The sequence below is a fragment of the Ptychodera flava genome, chromosome 6 (genome assembly GCF_041260155.1).
Source record: "Ptychodera flava strain L36383 chromosome 6, AS_Pfla_20210202, whole genome shotgun sequence".
Taxonomy (NCBI): domain Eukaryota; kingdom Metazoa; phylum Hemichordata; class Enteropneusta; family Ptychoderidae; genus Ptychodera; species Ptychodera flava.
The window spans coordinates 37,709,985-37,735,403 of NC_091933.1; the positions used below are offsets into that span (position 1 = coordinate 37,709,985).

A 25,419-nucleotide genomic window follows, 5' to 3' on the forward strand; every position below is an offset into this window, starting at 1 on the left:
TTTTCATAAGCATTGCTAACATAACATGGGTTCAACTACTTCGACATGACTAACCCGACAATTAATGAGTGTTTCTCGGCAAGAATTTGCTTGGGATGAGAGAGAGAGAGAGAGAGAGGGAGAGGGAGAGAGGGGGGGGGGGAGCCGGAGAGCATATATCATACTATTATGCTATGCGGAGTTACATGATGAACCACTTGAACGCTTTGATTCACCATTTTTGTTGTCGTAGGTGGCAGTATCAAATCTCACGGTGTTGTTCTGGACTATCACTCTCGGTGTTAAATCATGAATGGACAATTTGATCTGTGAGGGGGTTTTAAGGGGATTGGCAGAGGTAGAGAAACAATCTAAGGAAAAAAAGTTAAAAAAAATAGGCCATGGCAAACTTCACATGATGATAGGTTAAAAATGTTAATGTTGAAAAATGGTATGTGTAAAATCCGAAAAAAGTAATTTCTCAAATTTTGAAACGCGAAAAAAATGTAAGTTTTCATCTTATCCACCGTGACCCATCCAAACATCTCATTGTCCGTTCCCTAAAACAAGATGTTTTTCCGTCTTGTTGCGCAAATTAAAAAAACGGACTGGGCCAACTAAACTTTTGCTACTTTGATGCACAAAATTATTTCTGAGCAAAGACAAAAAATAAGTATAATCGACTTCCCCTATAAAGTTCAATGGAAACACGTAACGGTCGGCTTGGTTTCAAAGCAATAATGTATTTTTTCTGAACATCACACCGTGCATCAGCACCGAGTACCACAGAGTGTGAGCTTTACCCAGACTATCGTTTCGAGACAGTTGCACACGGTGATATTTCCTTTTCCCGCTTTAATCCATGCCATATACTTTGCCGAGGTTGTTGTCTTCTCACGCAGTGATTCCAGGCAGGGCGCTGTGCGATACGGTAGGAATTGCGGAGTCATGTGAATGTCGATTGAGTCAGAACTGTAGGGAGTCGGAATAGAGCTATCCTGACCGTACCTAATGAAATTGATTGACAAGCGGTCCAATCAAATATGCGCATGCCGTCACGTGGGTCAAACACACTGAAAACATGTCACGTGACTAGGAAACCATACACGCATTCAGCCGCAAGCCGCCGCGCCAGTTCGACGTGAAGCACACACAGCAGTAATCCTGTAAACCGTGTCAGCGACTGACTTGCCCAACATGCCGGGCGAACTGGACATTTCCTGCCTCTTCCCTGAAATTCTGGCCATGATCTTCAGTTATTTGGACGTCCAAGACAAAGGCCGAGCCGCCCAAGTGTGCCGGAAGTGGAAAGATGCCGCGTACCATCGGTCCGTGTGGAAAGGAGTAGAAGCCAAACTGCATTTGCGGCGAGCGAATCCGTCTTTGTTTCCGAGTTTAGTGAATCGCGGAATAAGGCGTGTGCAGATTCTGAGTTTACGTCGAAGTTTGAGTTCAGTTGTACAAGGTATGCATAACTTACAGAGTCTTAATTTGAGCGGATGCTATAATTTGACAGACGTTGGGTTGGCACACGCTTTTGTGAGAGAAATGCCCAGCCTCACTGTGTTGAACTTGAGTCTCTGTAAACAGATCACGGACAGTAGTCTGGGACGCATTGCTCAGTACCTACGGAACTTACAGCATTTGGATCTGGGCGGCTGCTGTAATATAACGAACACTGGGCTTTTGCTCATAGCATGGGGGCTTACCAAACTGAACTACCTAAACCTTAGAAGTTGTCGACACATACTGGATTCGGGCATTGGACATCTTGCCGGCTTGACCAAGAGCGATGGCGAAGGGACGCTACTCTTGCAACATTTGGTGCTACAGGACTGTCAGAAACTAACCGACGTTGCGTTGTTAAACGCCGCGAGGGGACTCGTGAAGCTACAGAGCTTGAACTTGAGTTTCTGCGGCGGGATTACCGACTCTGGCATGGTACACTTGTCAAAAATGGCCAGTTTGAAAGAGCTAAACCTCAGAAGCTGTGACAATATAAGCGACATTGGCATCGCCCATTTAGCGGAGGGGGGCGCATATTTACGGACGCTGGATGTCAGTTTCTGCGATAAAGTCGGTGATGCATCGCTAAATCATATCGCACAGGGAATGCATAGTTTAACCAGTATAAGTCTGAGTTCGTGCTCGATCACTGATGATGGCATCGCTAGATTAGTGTCAACGCTACGTGATATGAAAACCCTAAACATTGGCCAGTGCAGTCGCATAACCGACGAAGGGCTTGGTCTGATTGCGACATATCTCAGAAAGCTGACTTGCATAGACCTTTACGGTTGTACCAAAATAACCACCGTGGGACTGGAGAAGATAATGCAACTGCCATGTCTGACCGTACTGAATCTTGGTCTGTGGCACAAAAGGTGAAGAGAACGCAGTTAACCCGGGAGCATAACACTAACAAGCCTGAACATACTGGACGGCGCCGTTTAGGAAACAGGACAGCGTGCTGGCAGCCAGAATGGACGATCTGGCGAGCCTACATGCATACATATGCACAACAACTGATTCATATTCTCTCTTCACGGACAACTCAACCATCGTGCGAAGGCGACACAGACTTTTCTCCGCACATGTATGCTTTGGATAGCGTGGCATTGGGTCATTGTAATGCTCGCTGTGCGGGTAAATGCAAAGTAGAGAGACACACTGTTAGAATTTGAAAAGAGTGTGTCCGTTGAAAAGAAGTAATGGGTTTGAGGCACCTTCCATTCACTGCAACGGGATTCGAATTCTTTCATGCCTTGCATCACAACACACACTGATGGCAAAAACTGAAATCTGTTCAAAACAGCGAGTGAACATGTGTGGCAATTTGTTTGGGGTGAAGTTTAAAGTAAAACTGGGTAACGCGTAGTTTTTAGGTATGGGGTGATGAAGCACCACATGCATGGTAGCAAGCGTTTCGTCAGGAATTTAGGAACATTTGACTGTAATGTATGCAAATGAGAGACCTTGGACTCGCTTGCTATTCAATCATACATGCATATGCGTTTCTGTAGAGTGAAGACTGTTGAGCAAATACAAACGGTAGACTTGATGAACAAGTCCTGTTTCGGCCATAATTTCAAGTGTTAAATTTTTTTAACGATGTGATCACCCACGGCTGCCATTTTTTTGCAGTGACTGATATACGTGGCGCCTGAAGCTCGAATTGGACACCTCATTTTTCAATGTTGTTTTTCGTTGCCTCTGTGAATAACTGTCAGCATTGTAAATTGAGGTATGCCAAAAAGGAGTATACACAATATGGCTGGCAACGTGCTATCGTTGTTGCGGTAGCCTGCCACAGCGTCTCAATGTGTGTATACTATATACACACAGCCTCGGCGAACAAAACAGTAACACCAGCTGATATCTCTTAGTACCATGTGTTGCTAGATTTAGACGCAAAATGTGGCATTCACCGATTCATCAAGGACCATTGGTGCCTCCAACGAACAGCAAATGTCATTTTTTTTTCCGACGGGAAATTTCTTGTCAGGCTCAAGTGGATTTGTATAATTTTACGTAGTTTAATAAGTGAAAATTGCCAAAGTGAAGCCAAATTTGAACATTTTAATAATGAAAGTGAAAAAGACTCAGTATTTTTAACGAATCACAGAATTGTATGGACAAAGAAGAAACAAGGCTTTAAAGAAAATCGTGTACAGAATTTTTTTACTCAAAGCTACCTCTGAAATTTTGTAAAGATAGCTTTTTCATAGTTTTTCTGTGTATTTCAGGAAAAAATCATGTATCGAAATTTTTGTAATTTTATCATATTTGTTTCCCCCTGTTTGTGATATTGTGACATACTTGAAGGGGAGAAAGAAAAAGAAAAAAGTGATAATACTCAGTGCTTGACTGTACGTGTGTTATTCCTCTTAGCTCAGTCGCATCATGTTGGGGTTCGGAGCTGTTTTGCTTATCGAGGTTCATGTTTCACCGCTGTATTTCAATCAACATGGATCAGGTTACAGAGGCTGGGTTTTGCCTTTCTGGTGCCAGTCCTCTGTATGAAGAAACACCGCTAATATACGCACAGATATTGTGGCGTAGCTTGCGAGTGCTTCGGTTGATATTAAAAGACACGCGCGATGGGAAATAGCTCGTCACCGTTTTCCGCCTCTCAAGCTTTCTTCCGGGACTTTGTTTCGTAATTTTAACCAGTCTTTCTAATTTTATTGTCTGGCGTGAGAAAAACTGCTATTTTCGTATAGTCTCACGCAAGAATTGGCGTTCAAACTGGCGGCGGACGTACGAAACAAAAAAAAAACTGCACTGCGTAGATTGCTAGTCTGCCGAAACACTAAAACTGCAGAAAAATGCTGTAGTTCTGAGGGTTAAAATGTAAGGCTGAAGTCGGAAAAAAATGACGACAAGAGCTCGATGTGAAAATCGAGATGGCTTATACCCCTGCTGTTTCAGTGTTCATTGACTTCAGCTTTCGTTGGCAACAAGCCAAGAAAGTTCTAAAATCCATCCAGTACATTTTGAGCAGACGATTTCCATTTTGCATTTTTTTTTCTAAATCGCCATGCATGTCTACCAACAGAGCCACAGGAGATAGAGGAATGTTCCGCCTGGGTTGCAAATTACCTAGGTATTCTTCTCAGGTCACCCAGATTTTTAATTATTGATCGTACTTCATTACTTATTCACGTGGTTACGCTGTGTTTTTGACTCGCCGACACATATACCTTGGTCCCCCGTGCGCTCCTTTCAAACACTACCATGTATCAACAAAACCCCCGTGGTTCTGTTCCCTTCATACAGTAGTCTTGGCTCTCCCAGACATCTCTGAGCGAATGAACTGGAAAAAAAGAACGTCACAGCTGCTCGGATGGCCCCCTATTCTTTTTGACATTCTGCATATTTCACTTTGGATGAAGACGAGCGTCTAGGAGTACGGGAGATCAGTTTACATGGAGTTCTGTAGTGTAGCTGTGTTTGTCAAGAGACGCTGTCCATAAAAATGCCACACATAAATAAAGAGCATACATCATACTCCGATACCAGGAATTCAACTCCAACTAAAGAACAGTTATTTTCCCCTTGTGGTGACAAAGACTAGTCGAACTATGCCAGATGTGCCGAGAGAGAGTTTTTCCCTTAAATTCGGAAGTTCGTCCTTTACCCTGGCCATATTACGATTGTTCCATTCGATTTTTTACGAAGAGAGCGGACATGTTACTTTCTGGGCCAGAATTCTTGGCTTACTCTGATGCTGCGAGGTTGTTTAATGTTTGTTACAGACTTGAAAAATTCAGACAGGGTTGCGTGGCAGTTGTGGACTGTAGCAGCGGGAGGCAGCCGTGTCTGCGTGGTTTAATATATGAGTTGCCCCAGGGCCGCCTGGCTTCTATTTCAGCACGGAGCTAAGGAAATTGGCTATACCCGGCCTTTCAGTATTGAGTATTGCTAAAGCGAGGCAGTACTCAGTCACGCTGCAGGGCTTTTTTTTAGAACTAATGTTCACAAGGTAACTTCTTTTTTCACTCTCTCCGATTACTATTTATGCCCCTCGATGATGGCACCCTGTAGATCATTGGTTGTCACGGTGATCGGGCATGGGAAGATGTCTCCCCAACCTCCGAGCTGTCAGCAAGCTCGACGATGTAAAATGGCATCGTTCACTGTACTCTCGACGGGATCCTTTTTACATCATTTCAATATTATAGAAGTATTGCCTTATAACTATGGTCTGATGTCCGTTTCACTGACAACAGCAACATAGCGACTTCTAGTACGCACGCGCTTTGTCTTTGCGGAAGGTATAGTTTGCACGTTTCACAAAGATTTGTTTGTGGTGTAACTTTTGAGCAAGAGTTCCTCGCCGTTTATTGTTTTAGACTGGTATTTGACGCTTATAATTGTCATGTCTAGGCACAAACTAGTGACTGTTACAAGTCAATAATATTTGGCGCTTGTAATAGAAATATTTTGGTAGCTCATGTAAGCGTTATGAGGCAGCCTATCGGGTCAGCGCTGCATAACTGGTTGACACGATATTGTAGGCCACGAGGTTACTGGGAAAACCTAACTTTGCGCAATTTTGGTCCCCCTCGCAGAGAAACTGTTTTCTAAGAGAAATGAAAGAATTGAGCAAAACTTCGGCCGATACTCGATCACGGGTTGCCCCGTTACCTGCGGCCAGGCCAGTCTGTTACCTGTGACAAAAATGAGGATACTCGACCACATGCTGCAGGGTTTGTATGGTATCGAGCGATAGCCTACATGACGGTGTTGCTGAGTTTGAAATGAATTTGAAATGAACAATAAAGCCTTTGGTTTCGCCAGTCATTTGCTTCATTAAATATTACTTGCAAAAATCTTGTTATAACAAGATCGCAAGTTTGAGACAAACACATAGCACGCGTGCTTTGAGCATGATGCGGAGCCAAATATTTCTGTTGTAAGTAAGGATGATGAGCCAATTTACTCGACATCCCATTCGGGTGTTGTTGCTATGGTAACGTCGAATCATTCAACTTCGATGTGGCCTGTTCGATCTAACTATCACAGTCCGTCGCTTTGTTCGAAGACGGGTCATTGTGGCTTCTCAAACGACATAGCATCACGCTCGTCGGAGTTTGCTAAAGAAGAGAGGAGCACGTGCCTGAATGTGGCTGAAATGAATCGAGACAGAGATAGTGCTGCACAGTCTATCCCCACCCACCTTCTTTTATACGGTGTCTTGCTTATTGCAACAAGTAACTTTAGGCGCACTCTGTCGGACGTCCTGTCAAGTTCATTTCAGCAAAGCATAGGGACCTCGCAGGAGCAATCTGCGCGGCATAATGTTTGAACAAGTTGGAAAACAATGCTATTCAATGTCTCATTTAACGACGACAATACTCTGCTGAAGGGTCACCAACCATTGGATCTCTACATCCTGTACATCCTGTACAACTTGGAGAAAAGCACGGTTGAACTCGTAAAACCCGTGATATACGAGGTCCACGACAGTCTTTAACCCAAGCACTGGCAAGACAACTTGACACCAAGGATGACGGCTGCATGGTTGCCATGGTTTCAGGTTCCGATGTAAAAGTCCCACGTGACACGTGATTCAGTCTTTATCCTATACTGAATACACGCAGTGTACTCGGCCTCAGAGTTGAAAGTTACATCCGGCCACACCTCCAAGTTGAAAAGGCTAGCACGTGACCTCCGGTAGCTATTTAAATATGACCTCGCATAATTCGATAGAAGTTGGCTAACCTCCACAAAAACTTTCTGGTAATTTTTTTTTCTTCAAACATTCAGAATAATATCCTGAAGTTATGACTGACTATTACACGGTAACACCCGAGTTTCAAAAGGTCAGGTCTGCAAAGGTGCCGGCTTGAACTCTGCATCGTGCGACTGCATTCTCTACCCCTGGGTTACAGGTCTGAAAAACCATAAAATTCTGCGCACAAGCTAAAGGGTTTAATCGTTGCCTTAGGTTAAAATTCAAACTCAACCAAAAAATTTAGAGCGTTTGTTGCCAGACCAATGGCAGTTCATATACAGCCAGACTTTGTGTAAAGTGTCGCTCTCATGTTGTCTCCGGGATTCAAATTTAGTGAAAACTGTGTAAAAGTTCGGTGTCGTACAGGCTGTGAAATCGGAGCACTGTCCCCGGCGAACTGCAGCCTTCTCAGCAAACCCGATGACGTTATACAGAAGCTCCAAAATTAGCATGCGTCGCCGTCGGACTGTCTTGCAATTTTAAATCGATTCCCTCGAAGGATAGATTATTATATATGATTAAACTTGTCTTGTTCCTGACTCTATAACCGACCGGGAAACAAATTGGCCATCCCCGTCACGTGATGATGCACCAAAGGTTTAATTTGTCAGAGTATGCGTTCAGGTTAAGATTTGGCGCTGTGTCGACAATTTTTCTAACGACTGATTGGTACAATACTGCTGGTGTAAAATTATCTCGTTCGTAGTGATTTACCTTATCCATGTACTGGAAAAAGATAATAACTACGACTGTGGAAGTGATTTATAATTCGACCGTCCAAAGTGCATGAAGTGTATTTGATTGAATACACAGTCCATGATGGAGTTTAAACACCGGCCTGATATACATGCACTCTGTCCGTCTATTTCGTGCATTTTCTTTCTTCAATTCCCAAGTACTCCTGTACCGTGAATAGAACAATTATTGTAGAAAGGAACACCTAGATTTAGGGACAGACCATTGGATTTTTTAGAGAGATGGCCAGAGACTGCCAACAAGCACAATTGATTTTTCGTTTCAAATTTTGACAGAATTTGGCATGGCATGTCATTTACTTTTTCCGCACGTTTCTCGGCCAACCTTCCTGCGAGCATTTTTTCTAAATATTCAGATTCACCAACTATGCAATTTTTTAGCAATTTTCGCTGTGCAGAATTTTTTCTACTTTGACCACCCCTACCAAAACGTATGGTCGATCCCTTAGGACGCGTGTACTGATGACAAAACCAATGTTGCGTGGAAGGTTTTACTAGTCAACATATGTGTGTTAATCATGTAGGTGGCTATAGTGAGATTTATCTCTCCGAATCCTAATTAACTTTGATAAACAACAAATCTTGGTATGGCCGAAAGTGGTAAACAAATTCCTCGGATTTCACTCGAGCGTAAGATTTGATATGGCATATCTGAGCCAGTTCTGGAATTATTTACGAAACACGGCAGGAAGTGGGTCGCTAAAAGTGTTGAGGTTTGTCAGTGTATGTCTGAGAGAGAGAGAGAGAGAGAGAGAGAGAGAGAGAGAGAGATGCATGTTATGGCGCGTGCGCTAAACCGTTGTTTTGCTGTCACAGTACGAAGTAAGACATCACATTCTGTCTGAAATTGTTTTGAGCTCAAGTAGCTGTCATCTTTGCTTAACTTCACCTTTATTCAAGGGTCTGGTGATGGCGAATCGTCGCACAAAAGACATTTACACAAGGTCAGCCAAGTACAACTCACCATCTTGGCTATCGCTTTGAAAAGCTCAAGTATCTCTTCGAGTGCTATGAAGTAGTGTAAAGCACAGCAAAATAGCGCACCGTTGAGCTCAGATAATAGACGCCCATCAAAGCACTGGACTTTCTGACAAAGAAAAGTAATTTTGTCTTATTAATAAGGCTGGCAGGTACAAATAATTCGTCTCGTCTTTTATCGCGTTAATTTGGTATATGGCGCTGCGAGAGAAGGAAGCATTATGAAAGCTGACATGGTGAAGCCGGTTACCAATCACGCTGCAACCGATGGTTAGCATTATCTCAGAAAGGACGACCTAGTGGTATTGCAAGCCCGAAGTTCTTTTCACATGATAAATTGTATTTTGAAAGTCAACAACAAACTCCAGAAACATTTACTGAGTACGACACGTAGTGTCGCATAAACCGTTGCTTTACCGCAAGCCGAGGTTTACTGACTAATAGTGCAACATTAGGGATGGACCCTTTGTGGAGAGGGTGGTCAAATTTTTCTAAGAAATCTGCAGCGCAAATACTGCTCATTTAACAGTCAGGTTATTTTGTTAATATCTCACGAAGGTTGGCCATTATAAACTTTGAAAAGTATGTAACTCTATTTTGGAGGGTAATTGTATGCATATTGCGCAAAATGAGCTAAAGATAGTCTGTAAGAATTTTGAATTTCTCCCCGGCTACCAATATTATCTCTGCTTCCTATTCTGTACAAAGCGGAGCTTAAGTATTCACATGTACTGATGACAACTACTCCGTCACATTTTGATTAAGAGTTTATGAACTTCTCAATAGCACAACATTGACAAAAATAATGGAAATTCTTGTTATTTGATGTTCTCGGGTTTCACACCACTAAATAGTCTGGATTCATCTACGGTCAAGAGTGGTATATAGTGCCTATAATAACAGATGCACAGTTGGTAGCATGTATATTTGAAGAGTACAAAGCGTAAAGTAAATTCCTTTTGATTGGGATTTTTCATAACCGTAATGATGTTTTGTTTGCTGTATCAGTTGGGGCAATGTCAGGGAGCCTTCAGTTATTATGAGGGGTGGGCTGAAGGAATTGGAGAGGATCACATTTTACAAACTTAGCTTGGGGGAGGGTCACATTTCACATGTGAAAGGTCTGAATGACTTGTGTAAGGGACTGGACAGAAATTACGAGGGGGGAGACCGGTGTTGTTGTTTTTTGCGGGGGTCGCAATTTTTCGCGCAAGCAGTTTTCACACGTCTTTTTGGGAGGATCAGTATTTTTTTGCGAACGTATTTACACTGTAAAGCCAATATATGGCTGATATAGTGCTTCGTCTAAAAATATCAAATCATATACATTGAAGTCGATTGGGCGAACTATTAATACTTTTCCCCTACATAACAAGTTATATCAGTACTTTTATATATGTTTGGTAATTCATGATAATGTACTTTGCTTGAAGTGGGAGATAAAAAGCGCATTTATGTACCAAAAAAATCGATTTTTGGTTTTTTATCGAAAATGTTGATTCCACTATACATGGTAGTCTATGAGAAACTCAGAACAATTTTTTTTCAATACAAAACGAGCAATATTTGTCCATCTATAGGCGTTTGATAATCTATATAAACGTACTTGACTAGAATAGAATGATTACAAGTGCATTTAATCCACTATACATAGTAGTGTATGAGAAAATTATGAACAATATTTTTACAATATAAAACTGGCAATATCTGTGCATTTCAATAATTGATATAAATGTACTTGATTAGAACAGGATGGTAATGGTCCTGTATATCAACTGCAGTGTCTGGTTCAAATCCTTGAGGCATAATGAAATGCCCAGTATTTAGCTTATCAACACATCATATATTTATACAGTCAGCATTGTTATATATATAATTGTTGAAAATCGAATTAAAGTCACGACTAGAATTCATTCATCAAAAATAACAATACACCTGTATGGGGTTTGTTGACAAACAGAATACTTGACATACTAACATGCTACAGGGAGATGGACAGGAAACAGCATTTGATACACAAGACAAGATAAATAAAAGTATGATCGAACGTTGCAGCAAATGTCCCTTTTATCTTCACTGTAATAAACAAAGTCAGCAGTTCTATCAAGGTTACACATACATTTCAAACTTTTGAGTTTTGAAGGGGGCTCACATTTTAGAATGGGGCATCAGGTGGAGGGTCACATTTTACATGATTAACCACCCTCAATTTCCTCCGGCCCACCCCCTCATAATAATTGAAGGCTTTCCCCTTAATAGGCACTTTTCAAGCTGCGGATTAAAGTTTCCAGGGGTCTAGTGTCATACCACCGGTTTCATCAAGGACTCTTTGCCAGATGAAATTTTCACTCATGTCGTACAATGGAAAAAGCTCACTGGCCCCTCAATCGACGGAAAGAGAGCGATTGAGGCAAGCACGGTGTTTTTTTTAGAAATAGCCATTGATTAATCTGGTAACCTCTGACTGTCCGGACCCTGACGCACCGAGAGACATGGGTCACTGCTTGGTATGCACCCCCTTAAAAATCGATCGGTCACTTCAAGAACTTGACAGCTCTGTATTTGAGCGATACATATTTGATTCGCCCTGTTCTCTTTTTTGGCACGTGTTCACTTTCTGGCATCCCAGGGGACCTCGAGTTTGTTTTAACCCAGGCTAAAACGGGCTTGTATATTGAAAATGCGAATGGGAGGGCGAAAGTTGAAAATGTATGTCTGAATCTCGGCGTGGATTATGCTCCCTAGGCCGAGGCTTGACCAAGGACTTTCAAAGCTATCATATAACTGCAATCACTGTATTTTCTCCGTACTGATTCTGTCACTATAGTGCATGTTACTTCTTTCACAAGAAGCCCACACGACACTATAAAGCAGCTAAGGATCTACCACTCCATCTTTTGAGGTGGGTACTGAGAAATGAAAAAAGTCTGCGGCACAAATATTGCCCTAAAATGCAGCCTGTTTATCTTTTTTAAACTCAAAATGTCGACCCACGTCGAACTTGTTGAAATTCCGAACACTTCCTATGAGGTCGAATGGTCAGTCCTTAAAAACCATTGGCATAAAAGCGCGCATAGTTGTCTGAACGACGGAGATAGAACATCCATTGGTAACCACAACAACGGTTTGGCATGGTAGTCAAATTAATGTGCTTGACATGTCACAGCTTGGAAACCGTTTTATTCAACGTGAAGAGGGTGTCCTCCTTTTCCTTGTCATAGGCGATGTCCAGCTTTTATATCAATGATCCCAAGCAACTGTTTTCAACAAACACGGTAGTCTTTAGCGCTTCGTAGATGAGACAGTTTACCACTCATAGCTCAGACAGGACCAAAATTAATCGAAGATGCGTTCTCATGTAAACGCTCATTGTCTGTTTTGTGTTATATATGTTGAGAGAGAGAGAGAGAGAGAGAGAGAGAGAGAGGGAGGGAGACTTCGAATAGCATGGTTTCAAGCAACAACCAATTATGCATATTTTGAATGCTGACATGGACGGCGCCAATTTTGCTACTAAATTTGACGACATGTCAAACTTACCGCTGTGGTATCCCTATAAAGCGATAATTCTCCCGCGGCGGAACGCGATGACAGTGTCGCCCCCTGTACCCGCCAAGTGAGTGGGCGAACAGCTGTGCTTCACCAAGAACAAAAGTAAGGGATCATGCGCTTCATGTAATAACGCAATATTCTCAAGCCGGGATTTAAAACTCTTCCCGCCGTTACCTTGCCCGTAATATTTAAATGACACCATTCGCAATCGTTACCATGGCGACATTGTTTCCAATCCAATAATTTTTAATTGTGTCACGGTTGACTTCACAGAAGTGAATGGAAGTTAAACTTTCAGGGTATGATGTCCGTTCTCATTCATTGTATTCCTGACATATTTCATATTCCCTTAATACGCTACTACTCATCCATCGCGCTGTCAAATGTCCACAGTTATCTATCGTCTATGCTAATTTATCCTCTACTAATCCATATCGAAACCCCTCAGCGGGAGATTAGGATCTTGACATTACTCGTTCTCATTTGTGCTTCACGGGTCGCTGTTTCCCCATAGTTTTTTAATTTTCGTCTAGTCGGTACTGTAAGTTACTTGATAACTCATCCTGTCCCTATTTCCCTCCAGTTTTTTGTCTTCAGTAATCTCTGTGTGTGTACATCGACTTCTTTCGGTTCCTGTCACCCTAGAACTCGTGCCGTTGTATGTATGTATGTATGTATGTATGTATGTATGTATGTATGTATGTATGTATGTATGTATGTATGTATGTATGTATGTATGTATGTATGTATGTCTATGTTGTATGTACGTATGTATGTATGTATGTATGTATGTACGCATGCATGCATGCATGCATGCATGCATATTTGTAAACCACAGCTCTGTCGACCAAGTAGGTTATCTGGACTCAAATCTTTTTGCAGCTTTTGAAAACATTTTACCCATTTCAAGAAAACCCGGTCTCAATGACCTAGACTGTATCATGATTTACGCACTACATTTATTTAATCAGGAATTGATCCTCATTTGGAAACGAAAACATAAAATTGAGTTTTGCCAGAGAAACATAAGTGCCTTCTTTCATCAGTATGTACCTTCGTTGATATCTTACATTGCGTTTCTGATTTCGATTGCCGCAGAACGTCTTCCATCAAGCCGGAGTGTTTCCGGCTGTGCTGACGAGAAGAAAATTATCGTACCTCTTAACGCCAATGACTATTAAAGGTTAGGCCCATGAAAATACCATGACAACGAAGCGGTCGTTAACGGGGCTTCTCTCCGAAATTGCGAGAACGTATCGGTCCCACGAGACGCTACCCTACTGTAGCGCCCTACCCTCATGGGGAACTTTTTATGTAACAAACAGGAGTAGTTGTGCCATACATGTGTCGGGTGACGAAGAACGTCTGCAGGTGAATTGTACCCATTTATCAAAAAATCAACTATCACACTGATTGTATGAAAGATACCCGCAGCAAAGAAGAAGTTGCCAAGATGAGCGAACGCATTTATCTGGTTATTATCTTTTCACAGTCTCGTTGAAAGGCGGCAAAAAGTCAAAACCTAAATTTTTTGAAATACAGCCGTGCAGTTCAGAGGCCGGTTTCACATCTACACATTTTGTCGTGAAAGTCATTTTAATACAGAAATTTGTGTAATAAAATATAATGGTGCAATATTTTATAGGGAAATCACCACACACGCACACACACAAACCCACACACACACACATACACACATGTGTGTGTTTTGATGGAGACGATGCTTACGTGTCTTGATTTCACAATTGCGTTTTTTTCCATTAAAATAAAATAATTAACACTGATACGCGACACCTGAAAACATATTGGTACACTGACGTGTTCTTTCTTGGCGCCGTTTTTGTATTTTTGATTATGGTTTAATCCCATGGCGAAAAAAATTGAATTAGTTCCACTTTATCATTAAAGAAAACTTGGAATGTCCATATTATTCGTAGAACTTCATCGATAACAAGATAATATCGATGATAACCGACCATGGCGCTGACAGTCCTAGCAAATGTTCATCATAACAAAGTTTAACGATTTCCGCGGGGATTTGTCAGAGAACGCCCTCTGGCGGTTGACAGATGACTGCATTCTCGACGTGAAATGGACGGGTGATGCATATGAATAATTAAAAATGTGCTAAGGCGATAATAAATAGTTTGTCTCAACACGAAGTAAAGCGTTCCCATACAGTGTATTGTAATGGTAGTCATTGCTGACGGGTTTTGTTTATTTGTCAATGAGATTCCCTTCCCGCCATTGATTCCATTATACGGGTGCGAAATCACAGAGATTTCCTCACTCTCACAGTCGAAAAGAAGAGTTCGTTCACCCTGAAACTCGCCGTATTGTGCACGAAGTTCTTGGATCACCCGTCGATCATGATTCTCCCATAAGGTCAACAGACAGAATTGTTTTTGATGGAGAATGATTATCTTTCTGCTTCCGTGACCATCATGGCGCTTTCCTAAAAATAAACGCTTGTACCCTGTTTTAAAAGCACATAGGATAAACTGCATTGCCAGTGTCATTCGAGCTGGCGCCATGAAGTCTACGAACAGACAATCTGTTTGTAAGCTAAAGGCTGCATCTTCGTTTATTGTTTGCGTGTTCATCGACGAGACCGAGCGGGGGCGTTCACCCTTCCTCTCAACGTCGAATCATCATCGCCTCTACATGCACAAAGGATGTTTCTAACAAATCTGAGTCATTTACCTTTGCTGGTACGCGATGGCTTGTTTCCATGGTTACTTGTGATGGGAAGGCGCTGTCCTGGTTGCGATGGTAACATTCAGTGGCGGCATTACTTTACATTACTGTAAGTTTAGTATTCCAAAGCACAGAAGCAGGTGAGATTAACTTGTGACATTTTGATCGGTATAACGTAACCTTAAACTTTCCAAGGCCTTCACTAATTGCCAAGATTTGCATAAACTCTGGCATTATACAGCCTGTCACCCTGCTGGCACGTTCAATTGATGGTTATTGGCTAATACCATAGGCGATAGAGGGGTGCCCCTCTACAGCCTGTGTTTATACGGCGAAGACTCTCTCTCTCTCTCTCTCTCTCTCTCTCTCTCTCTCTCTCTCTCTCTGTATTTTGCAGTTCAGATGGATGCAACAAGGGACATCACAAAGCTGGAACATGATACAGTCGACAAATACTGCATAACACTGTACCGGTTATGGGACAGTCTCCGCCTTTTGACATTGTTGTCAGGTTTTTACTGTTTTAGAAAGACAAGTTATAATGAACTACTATAATGTTTTAGGCTAACAAGCCGCAAAACTCCGTGTATAAGCAAAGCGAGGTCGTATCGTTTATCAAAATTATTGAGCTCATGAGCATAGATGCGCTCTTTAAAACTTGATATGACAAAACACCAACTTCTCAAAAGAAAGTATTTGTCAAGTATTCTTTCACCACTGCTATTTTTGTTGCTCAAGGTCAAGCTGCATCACAGAGGTATCTTGTTTGTTTGTTTGTTTGTTTGTCTGTCTGTGTGTCTCAGTAATGCTAAAATTGTATCAGTTCAGGCGGTCGTTTAGCTGTACATGCAGGTGCTGTTGTTAACGTTGAAAACGTGAATATTTGAAATCAATGTTGGCACACTCTGTAGACAGTGAACAGGTCGAATCATGCGACTAGATATTTTTACGCGAATGTGGACATTTTTCCATACAAAAAGACAGAAGAGTCTTCCACTTCAGAAGAAATCTATAGACGTATTTTATCGATCGGTACATGATACTATACGCCATTGCACTGCCATTCCGTGGGGATGTGGGAAGTACGCCAGGCTGTCGATCAAATATATAAACACATACCCACAAGGAAACACATGAGCAGTAGCAAGTTTTATGTGCCTAGACTCTATGCGTCGCTTACGGCCTCCGTGCCTCCGACCGGAGTGGGGTCGGAGGCACGGAGGCCGTAAGCGACGTATTGCTATGTATGAAGGCAAATTTGACAGCTCAGTGCTTGAACCTCTACTGTGTACCAACAACACATTTTCTTCTCTTCAAAATATTTACCAGCTAGTTGTCTTATTCTATCGTTTTTAAAATGACAACAAGTGAACGTTTCGTTCGGGGCGCCATCGTGTCATAATTCCCAACTATTGTGGTGACAGTTTGGCTGATGGAGGATATTTTGTAGTCCTTACGATCAAGTTGCCATGGTAATAAAGATCTTGGGGAATTCGGAACCACCCGAGAACCGCTGAAACTAGACCAAAAATGCTGTAGAACTAGAAATTTTTAGATCTTTTCCATCCAACCTCCACAAAAATACTATTACTGACTGCACAATTATTGTAGAGGCGAAGGTAGGAACACTTGATAGCGTTCTCCTCCGAGTCATCTGCCGCGAGTCATTTGCAGTATGCACGGCGCCGCACTATTGTGTGAGCCATGGTGGCGGGTACCAGTTAGTTGTTCTCCCGAGTCCATTGGAGGGCGACCGAAAAATTTCCAATACTTCAACAGGAAGTCTCACAGCCTGGAATGTGGTCATAGTTGATTGATCTGGCGATTCAAAAATGTTTGCGCCAAAAAATATCAATAGCGTTCCGTATTAACTGAAAAGCATTTGAAGTATCTCAAACAAACAAGCCGTCAAATTATTTTGTACGTTTTTGTGAGTGTTGACTTCTTGATAAATTATGTATTGACATTCTAGTTTGTGTCATAAGTTTTCACCCCGTTTTCTCGCATTGGACTAAATGTCTACGTATTGTTGTATTGGTGCAGCGCTAGTACCTTGTTTGCTTACAGCTATAACACATTCTGTAAAGCAGTCTACCTCTGATGACGTAAGCGACCGTTAACATGGATGTCATGGCACTCGTCACGTAGCAAGGCAGACGATCTGATGATGAAAGGCATTATCACGGCTGTGACGACCACGAATTAAACATTCCTAGGTGAACAGGAGGATGAGCAGAATAGCTCAACGCACCAAGATTCAGATTTTTAACAAATAACAATTGAAGAATCCCCCGCAAGCCTTACTCTGCATTGTGAAAACATCCAAAAAGTGCTAAAATGGGCGCTCAATCCCGAGCGACAGAACGAGCTACTCAGCGACTGCGTGTCCCTGTTACCAGGTTACTCGCGTCAGCGCGTATACTGTAGAATGTTCACATTTGCTTTCAAATGCGGTGCTTGTTCCATAAAGACAGATACTGGTGCGTGATTATTGTGTGATTTGCATATTGAAATGTATATGCCGCTGGCATATAAATGAATGAGGTATGATGTCTCTTATCAACGTTGCATACCATTTAACCACATTTGAAAATATGTTGTCCATGAAGAATAACTAGAGCTTTAAAAATGTAAATAGGTGAGATGAGAAGCTCACCTGAAGTAAATATCGATAAGTATCTTAGCATTAAAAACTAACGACGGCGTAAATGCCATTTTCAGTCGTTGAGGGAAATTGCCGCAAACGAATTAAACAAAATTACAGAATTTTGGAGGTTATCTACGCCTTACCACTGTTCGACGTAATTGCGAATATCAACCAGGCGGCGATTGAGAGAATCGTCCACTGTTTGAGTACATACAAACTTCCAAGGTCGCGCTTATACCACCAGCTACCCTATAACGAAGGTTTATTTTGTGCACAATCACCTAAAAATATTACGCTACGGAGAGCGTTAGCAGTGATCGTGTTCGAAGTTTCAATGATGTTCCATGTATATGCACAAAAGTGATTTGCTTTGCCGCCGACTCAATGCATCAGTATGTGACTTAAATGTAATTACGTCATCGGTTGCAGGCCTTCTCAGTTCCCAATGACGTAAAGCACAAATCATTTCCGTACTACTCATACAGATTCCAAACGAGCTTGATCCACATAAGGGAGCGTTCACTTAATATGGTCAGGGGGCAAATTCTTTTCGTGGCTCTTCAAAATAACCAACCCTTCACCCTAAAACATTAATGATCCCCTCACCCTCACGCGCCATTGCTGGAGTAAAAATTGCTGATGACTTTGTCAATATTCTGGTATTTTTGCTATCTAAATTCTGTAAAAATAAATATTATTTGATGTGTCTTGGTATGGTATCTCAGTCATTGTGTACATTTAAGGGGAGGATGTCGTCGAAACTCTGCTCAAAGGTTGCTTGAGAGACCCCCACGACCGATGTAAACACTTTATCAAGGGTACGTTGGCCATTGATAAAAATTAAAACATGTTTGTTAACAATATCGTAAATTGTAATATCGTAAAATCTTGAATATCGTAAATCTTGATGTTGTAGCTATGTTGACGTGATGCATCTAGATACAATGCATGAAATAGATGTTTATAAACAAGTAAGTCGCGCACGCGCAGTTCCGACGACACCCTCCTTTTAAGGTAGTATGCTCCTCGAAAGTGCTCAAACTTTCCTCAAAGAATATTTCAATCATTCTCTTTCAAAATCAAGAATACAAATCGGGGATTACCGTACAAACTAGAGAAACAAATTACCCAAGATTTACCAATCTTCGAAATTCAAAATGGCCGCCATCCCTGTGTTAACTTTATGGAAAAAAAATAAATTCGATTTCGAAAAACTAAGCCAGCCAAATGATTTCTCTCTCCAAGATCTACCTGAAGGTAGAAAGCGCTTCGGGGGCATAAGCTTATATTCAGATTCTCAAACTTTCAATTTTACAATTTTTTCTGGTTCACCACTTGGATGGGTTCATCTTGAAGGTCTTGGAGGAAATATAATTTCCACCGTCTTATTTTTGTGAAAATCGAAAGTTTTAATTTCCCCTATACTACACAGGGATGGCAGCCATTTTACATTTCAAATATCAATAAATAAGGCTGTTTCTCAGGTACCCAAATTTTCACGGTGACCGAATGATTTTTATTCTTTGTTTTGAAAGTTTGAAGTTTCCTTGAGCTGTTTGGGAAAAGTTTTGAGCAAAAAGTCTTTCACTTTCGAGGTGCGATCCACCTAAAGAGAGATTCGAAGTTTGAAATTATTGTCAATGTTCAATTCCAGCAATGGCCACTGGTGATACACATAGGTACAATAACATATACGGCAAAATCATTTTTCAGAGAGCCAATTTTAAGACTTTCAAGGATGCAACTAACACAATCATCTTCATCAGAGTATATCTGCGGTTGTGATATATCACCGTCATTGTCTTGTTCAGTTTACAAATGATATAACCCCTCCCCTTTTTTTGTAATTTCTTTGGAAGACCAGTTGACTTAACTTTTTTTCTCCCTTGTTCCGTTTGTTTGGCAGATTCCAACTCCATCCACTAATTTCTGTACCGAATTTCCAGCGGGGTTTACTTTCGACAAAAACGTTGGAGTTTTTGTTTTATCTAATTACGGATGATTTCCCTCCGGATTTCGCCTGCTTACCCCGGCTATAACAATGGAATGTTCCCTAAATATCTGCAATTGTAGATATTTAGGGAACTCTTTCAGTTTTATCGATATGCATAGTGTGTATGTTTGACTGCGAAGATAAATTGACCGATATTTCGTAATCTGGTCCTCGTAATATTCCGTCGGTGGCAGTAAAATTTTACCAATCCAGCACAGCTTTCGAGTCGGTGGGCGTTTAGAAACGTAACACGGTCTGGAGAAGATGCTAACCTCACGCACGGCTACGATGTATAATTTTTGCATGTCAGAAGAGCATTCAGTGAGGCCCCGCTGCCACTGTGTTAATCTCGAGTGGGAAGTGGAGCCCGTCTACAAATAATAACCCGACGACGTTAAGCATTACCCGGCCATATGAAGATGGCAGATAAATGGGTAATCCGGCAATTACACGGGCTGCGGGAAATGCCGGTGTACTCATAAAATTAATGGGCGTAGGAATTATCGATACGCCGTCAGCAACAACAACGCATTATGGGAGTCACTAAAACCATCCAAATCCTATCTGGATCATTTTGATCAGAGTTCTGGCGAATTTCCGAGATGGAAGTGGATAACACCAGGCGCTGAGACTATCCATCACAATCATGTTAACTTCGATGAGTATGACACTTCAGATACACCGATGCGATAATGTCATGACAACATCGCCGAGGGTTTTCATAGATAACGATGCAGTCGTTATCAGTTTTTTTATCGATTTTACCATTTTCTTTGCAGGTTTGAAAAAGGCGATATAATCGGCGATAGAGGAAGTTTCATCCTCTATCAAACGGATCCTCTTCCTCGGTCAACCACATTTACATTTTTTTATCTACTTTCCACGTTTGCACGTATGTATTCTCATTATTTGTCCGTAAAGACTGCTATACCATACCACCCATTATAAAGAGCATTTGAAAGTCAGGTGCACACTGTATGTAAATTGTGACCGCATGAGGGCGACAAAAGCTTATGAAGGTTGATGGTCTGTCATTGATGGATGTTAATTGCAGTGTCTTCCAAGATCGCCCATCGATCAGACAGCAGAAAAAGGTCAATGATCCTGAAATGTACGACTTTGTCAGTTTCCACCAGAGGCAAATGATTCGATAGATTTATATCTAAGAAATGCATAACATGAACTTTGTTTTATCACGAAATAAAAAAGTTCCACCAGCCTTATGAGTTCTTAGAAGAACTTAGAAGGGTCGCTTTGGTAATACCCTAAGAACCATGCGAACCTAGCAATTCACAACTTGAAGACCCATTTTCCGAAGGGTTAGTCTTTAATTTGAGATGTCTTGCTGAAGTCACCCAACATTTTATGATTGTGGCAAGAAATAATAGCTGTAGCAGTATATGTTGGAGACAACTGATAAACAGGATAATTTCAAAATACTTCTATTTTTAGATTTATGAGCAAGAAAAGGTCTACTTCCCCAGAGAAATGACTGGACTCGGCGGCTGTATAGCACTGGGGACACGCAGGACATCAAACTTTCATCTAACTCGTAAATAACCCGCCCACCTTCGATTGATGTCAAAAACCTTGCCTGTCAGCGCCTAATCCATTTCCCGACACACACACACACACACACTCTCTGCTTTGCCTTCATTAGTTCCTAAAATACGCATGGTTCATGGTCTGTATTTGCATAATATGTTTGAAGACGTGTGTGGCAGTCCGAAGCTGTTGAACATTTGTAGTGGTCGAAATGTGGCGTGTAACGCTTCGCTGACCTGAAGCTGTCTCTGAGAGGACATCGGATTCGACCGACAAAAGTTTTTAAGTGTTGCGAGTCGAGAGCTGCATATTTTCATTAGTGTTGAGGTGGTATCTATTTACTCCAGTAATCTGCTTAACATGTGCACGAATAGACTGGTGTAGGCATTGAGGTAGTACACAGAGGCATAAGGCGGCCTGGCGAAACATGCCTATCTATTCTTATCCTCTTCTACGCCCTATTTTATCCGTCATGAACTCCGACTGTACTTTATATCAATAAACACTCTCAGTGTGTTTCATCACTGAAGTTATGGGAAGGGGTGGGTACATTGTGCAATTTTTTCTGAAGAATGTGTCCTCAGTGTTTTGGCGGGAACCTGAAGAGGAGTACAGTTCACAAGCAATCAGAAGTTTAGACTGTAATTTCGTGTGAAAATTCTTGGCAAGCGGTGAATCAGAACGGGTAGTCTTGAAGAGGCAGTCACCAAATCTGATTGTGGGGTGATCAATCTTTCACAGAAGAAAGTCTACAATCTATTCATCTGATCTTAAATAAGAGAAACATCCGTAGAATATTAAAACTATGCTGGAGAGTTCCATGAGACATTCTGGTCTGTTTAAAATAGTCGTTCATCGGATACGCCTCTGGTTGAAATTTGATGTCTTCTGTCATGGTGTCGCCGACCTTTATTATCGTGCACCAAACACAGGAGAGGAATCAATTTGAAACGACACGAAAAGTAGATAACCGCGGTTTCTACCATGTGGCAAGTGTTGTGTGCAACCTCCATAACCCCCAAGCTATGAATCGAATTTATACCTTAGCAGGGTAACGTTTAGCTCTTTCAAAACGTGGTGTTACAACACCCGTTTCATCAAAGGTAAACTGGCTAATTCGGTGTCCTTTTTTATTATCTATCGATGTTATTTTGAATACCTACATCCATCGTCGTTCATTTGATACACATTCCCGCTCTTTTTTGTTTCGTATATCTTCTTTCCTCTGCTGTTCATCTGACTATATCGTGTTTATCATCGCTCTACCTGTGAGCCCAGCCTTTGGACTTTATTCACGTCAAAAATAGCTTCGGATCCGTACGAAATATTTGTATCGTCATCTCATCATTTTTATGAATATGCTTGTCGGATGGTCGCTCCGACTAGCAGCAAAGTCTTTTTTAAAACGGACAAAATGCTTGCATTGAAGAAAGGCGAATTGTGTCAGCTGAATTTTGGAAACCAGTTGACCCATCTATTCAGGTCAACAAAGGAAGAGAACCATGGGTAATCATCTTTGCAAAGTTTTGTATAATTATTGGAAACGTTATTTCTCATCATCCCTAATTGTTTTGTCTATCGCCTTGGTATCTCTTGGATAGGGCCAACTGAATCACGCTGGGTGAAATCGGCAACGGAAAAAAACCCCCGGACAATCGATTGCCTCTCTTTGCCACTTGTTGGGACTGGCTATGACCGGGGATTTTAATGCAGTGTGAGCTGAATTGGGTTTGAGTCAGTGCAAAAGTATGAATTACTCTGGTAATATTATCTCTGCCCCTTATTCCAATACCTACACTGGCGACATGGTTGAATTCAAATGAAAGCAATTACAGTTGGCCGACACACAAAGTACGTGCAGACGTCTCCATATGGTAAGAAAGTTTGTGTCCTCTTTCACAGTCAATTTTTTTCCAGTCCATTTTGCGTTTCTGCAAGCAATTTGCGTTCCGTTTGGCCGACGGGGTCTGCTTGTAAGTAAAAACTCGCACTGAACCGGTTTGGCGAAAAAAGGGAGTCAGGGATATTGGGTAGCGACCTAAAAATTTCGACATTAATCGGGCCTGACAGATGAAGCTGACCTCAATATTGACCGAAGTGTGCAAAAGTCAACAGCGCACGGAAAGTTGTCAAAATTGGCCACTTTTGAAATCAGTTGATATTGTGTAACATTCACGCGATGATGGATGGGAAGTTTGCAGAGAAATTTGTTGCCATGGCTACCCCAGTGCGGTGTGATGGAAGGTGAGAGGTAGCCCTGTTGTCACCACAATGTCCTGTGCTTGAGAAATGACATTAAAGCAATCTCTCTCGTCTGCTTTAATTTTCTCTTGTCCAGTCGTTGCCTTCAAGAGTGTCGCTTGTCGGCTTTTCAGAATTGAAAAAAAAAGACTTTAACAAATATGGCTACATTAGCAACCTTCGTGAAAGGTTCACCGATAAAAGGCCAGGCGGGTGGTGAATAGACGCCGGTCAACCTTGCACACGCCTTGGTTAAGCATTTCACCCTCGTCAAGCAAATGACAGAAAAGAGGAGAGCGGAATTCACCTGGTTGCAATCCGACCAGAATTGAGTCAATGGCACCGATAAGGTCGTGCAGGACGACATGTACGTGAAAAGCATCCTAGTCGTTTTGAGACACTCATCATACACTCATCATAAACCGAACTGTTCTTGCGAGAGTTGCGATGAAGAACATTTGATAATACTTATTAAATTGCCCCAAATCAAATGCAATGCCATCTTTACAAGCTCTTAAACATCATCCAATGTGAACTTTTCTTGCTGTTTACTAACTAAGGTTGGGTTGCGGCAAGTCTGCGCACACAGTTTTGTCCACATGGCCTCGGGTTTGGAGGAAGTTTCACCCACACAAGAAAGTGAACCCGAACTGTCGGCCGCCCTTTGACTGTACCGCAAAAGAAAAACGTGCAGATGATACCGCGCATATCAAACCAATTACCCTAAACAGTTTAGTTTTCAGTCAAAAAGATTTAAAATCACACGACCCTATTTAACGACGATCAAGTGTACCCAGTTTATCCGGCATTCTCAGATGAATGGTGCAACAGCTGTCCACGGTCCTGGTAACGATATCCCAGAGATGGCCGTATGCAACAGTATAAATTGCAGATGGGACGGGTTCTCTCCCCAGCCGCCGACAGCTTGCAATGCGAGACCAGTGTTAACTTGTAATGTTTTCCTGACTACCTTTCGGGTTTGCTTGTTTTGCTAAGGAAGACCACGCGCGAACAAACAGTTCTTAAAGCCCATATAGTGTATCCTTTTACAACCAATAGCTTCAAGCATTCATCTGACAACATTCGACATTCCCTTGGCCAAAAATGACACGACCAAAAAGATTTTATCAGTAAACCACACATCCGAGGCAGAAATCCTCGACGATTTTCAGGTATTCCGCGTCGTCAAGTGACTGACACTTTACGAATAATAACTGAAGTTTTCTTACCTTTCAGGCGGCAACTGAGAGGGTCCCTTCACTGCTGAACTGGTCTAGAGGAAAGTGACGAAATAGTCCGCGCCTAAACGGTTCTGCTCACCTGCACAGTCAGCGAAAAAAAGAGTCTTATATAGTGAGATGTCCAAACAATAGGCACACACACACTGTAGGCATACAAACAAACAAACAAACTTGGAAAGTTGTAACTTGACTATTAAGGCTATCGTTGGAACGGGTGCATTAAGAGAAATTACTTCAAACGAAAAGCGATCGCCGAAGGGAGGGAGCATGCACTCTCTAAAAGGGCTCGCCGTCGCCGGCCCGCATATGCCAACAGTTAGAAATTGTCGGTTGCAAATATTGGTAGTCGCAGACACCGAACGTGTAGAGTGCGTTTAAAGAGGCTAGGCACTAGAGAACCATTAACTTCGATGAAAGGAACGTGATGGTGAGTAGACTGATCGGAATTAAGACAAGTTCGGTCCCAGCAATTTGTAACAATCGAACCCACCACTTACCAATTGTGAAAGAGTTTGTAAATACACGCACAGGTACACAAGGCAAGACTGCTG

At 41.9% G+C, this 25,419-nt stretch overlaps 2 protein-coding genes across 4 annotated transcripts in view; one reads left to right on the forward strand and one right to left on the reverse strand.

Annotated features, from left to right (window-relative positions):
* LOC139135681 (protein Wnt-5b-like) overlaps positions 1 to 25,419 on the reverse strand; it is a 67,441-nt gene that overhangs the window by 37,385 nt on the left and 4,637 nt on the right. For all 3 annotated transcript variants that reach the window (XM_070703281.1, XM_070703283.1, XM_070703282.1), the window contains exon 2: positions 24,857 to 24,947. The gene's annotated coding sequence lies outside the window, so the exon portion shown is untranslated. The remainder of the gene's footprint in view (positions 1 to 24,856; positions 24,948 to 25,419) is intronic.
* LOC139135680 (F-box/LRR-repeat protein 14-like) lies at positions 1,055 to 3,838 on the forward strand. The gene has a single exon (XM_070703280.1). The coding sequence runs from the start codon at positions 1,177 to 1,179 to the stop codon at positions 2,365 to 2,367; it is 1,191 nt and encodes a 396-aa protein (XP_070559381.1). The 5' UTR covers positions 1,055 to 1,176; the 3' UTR covers positions 2,368 to 3,838.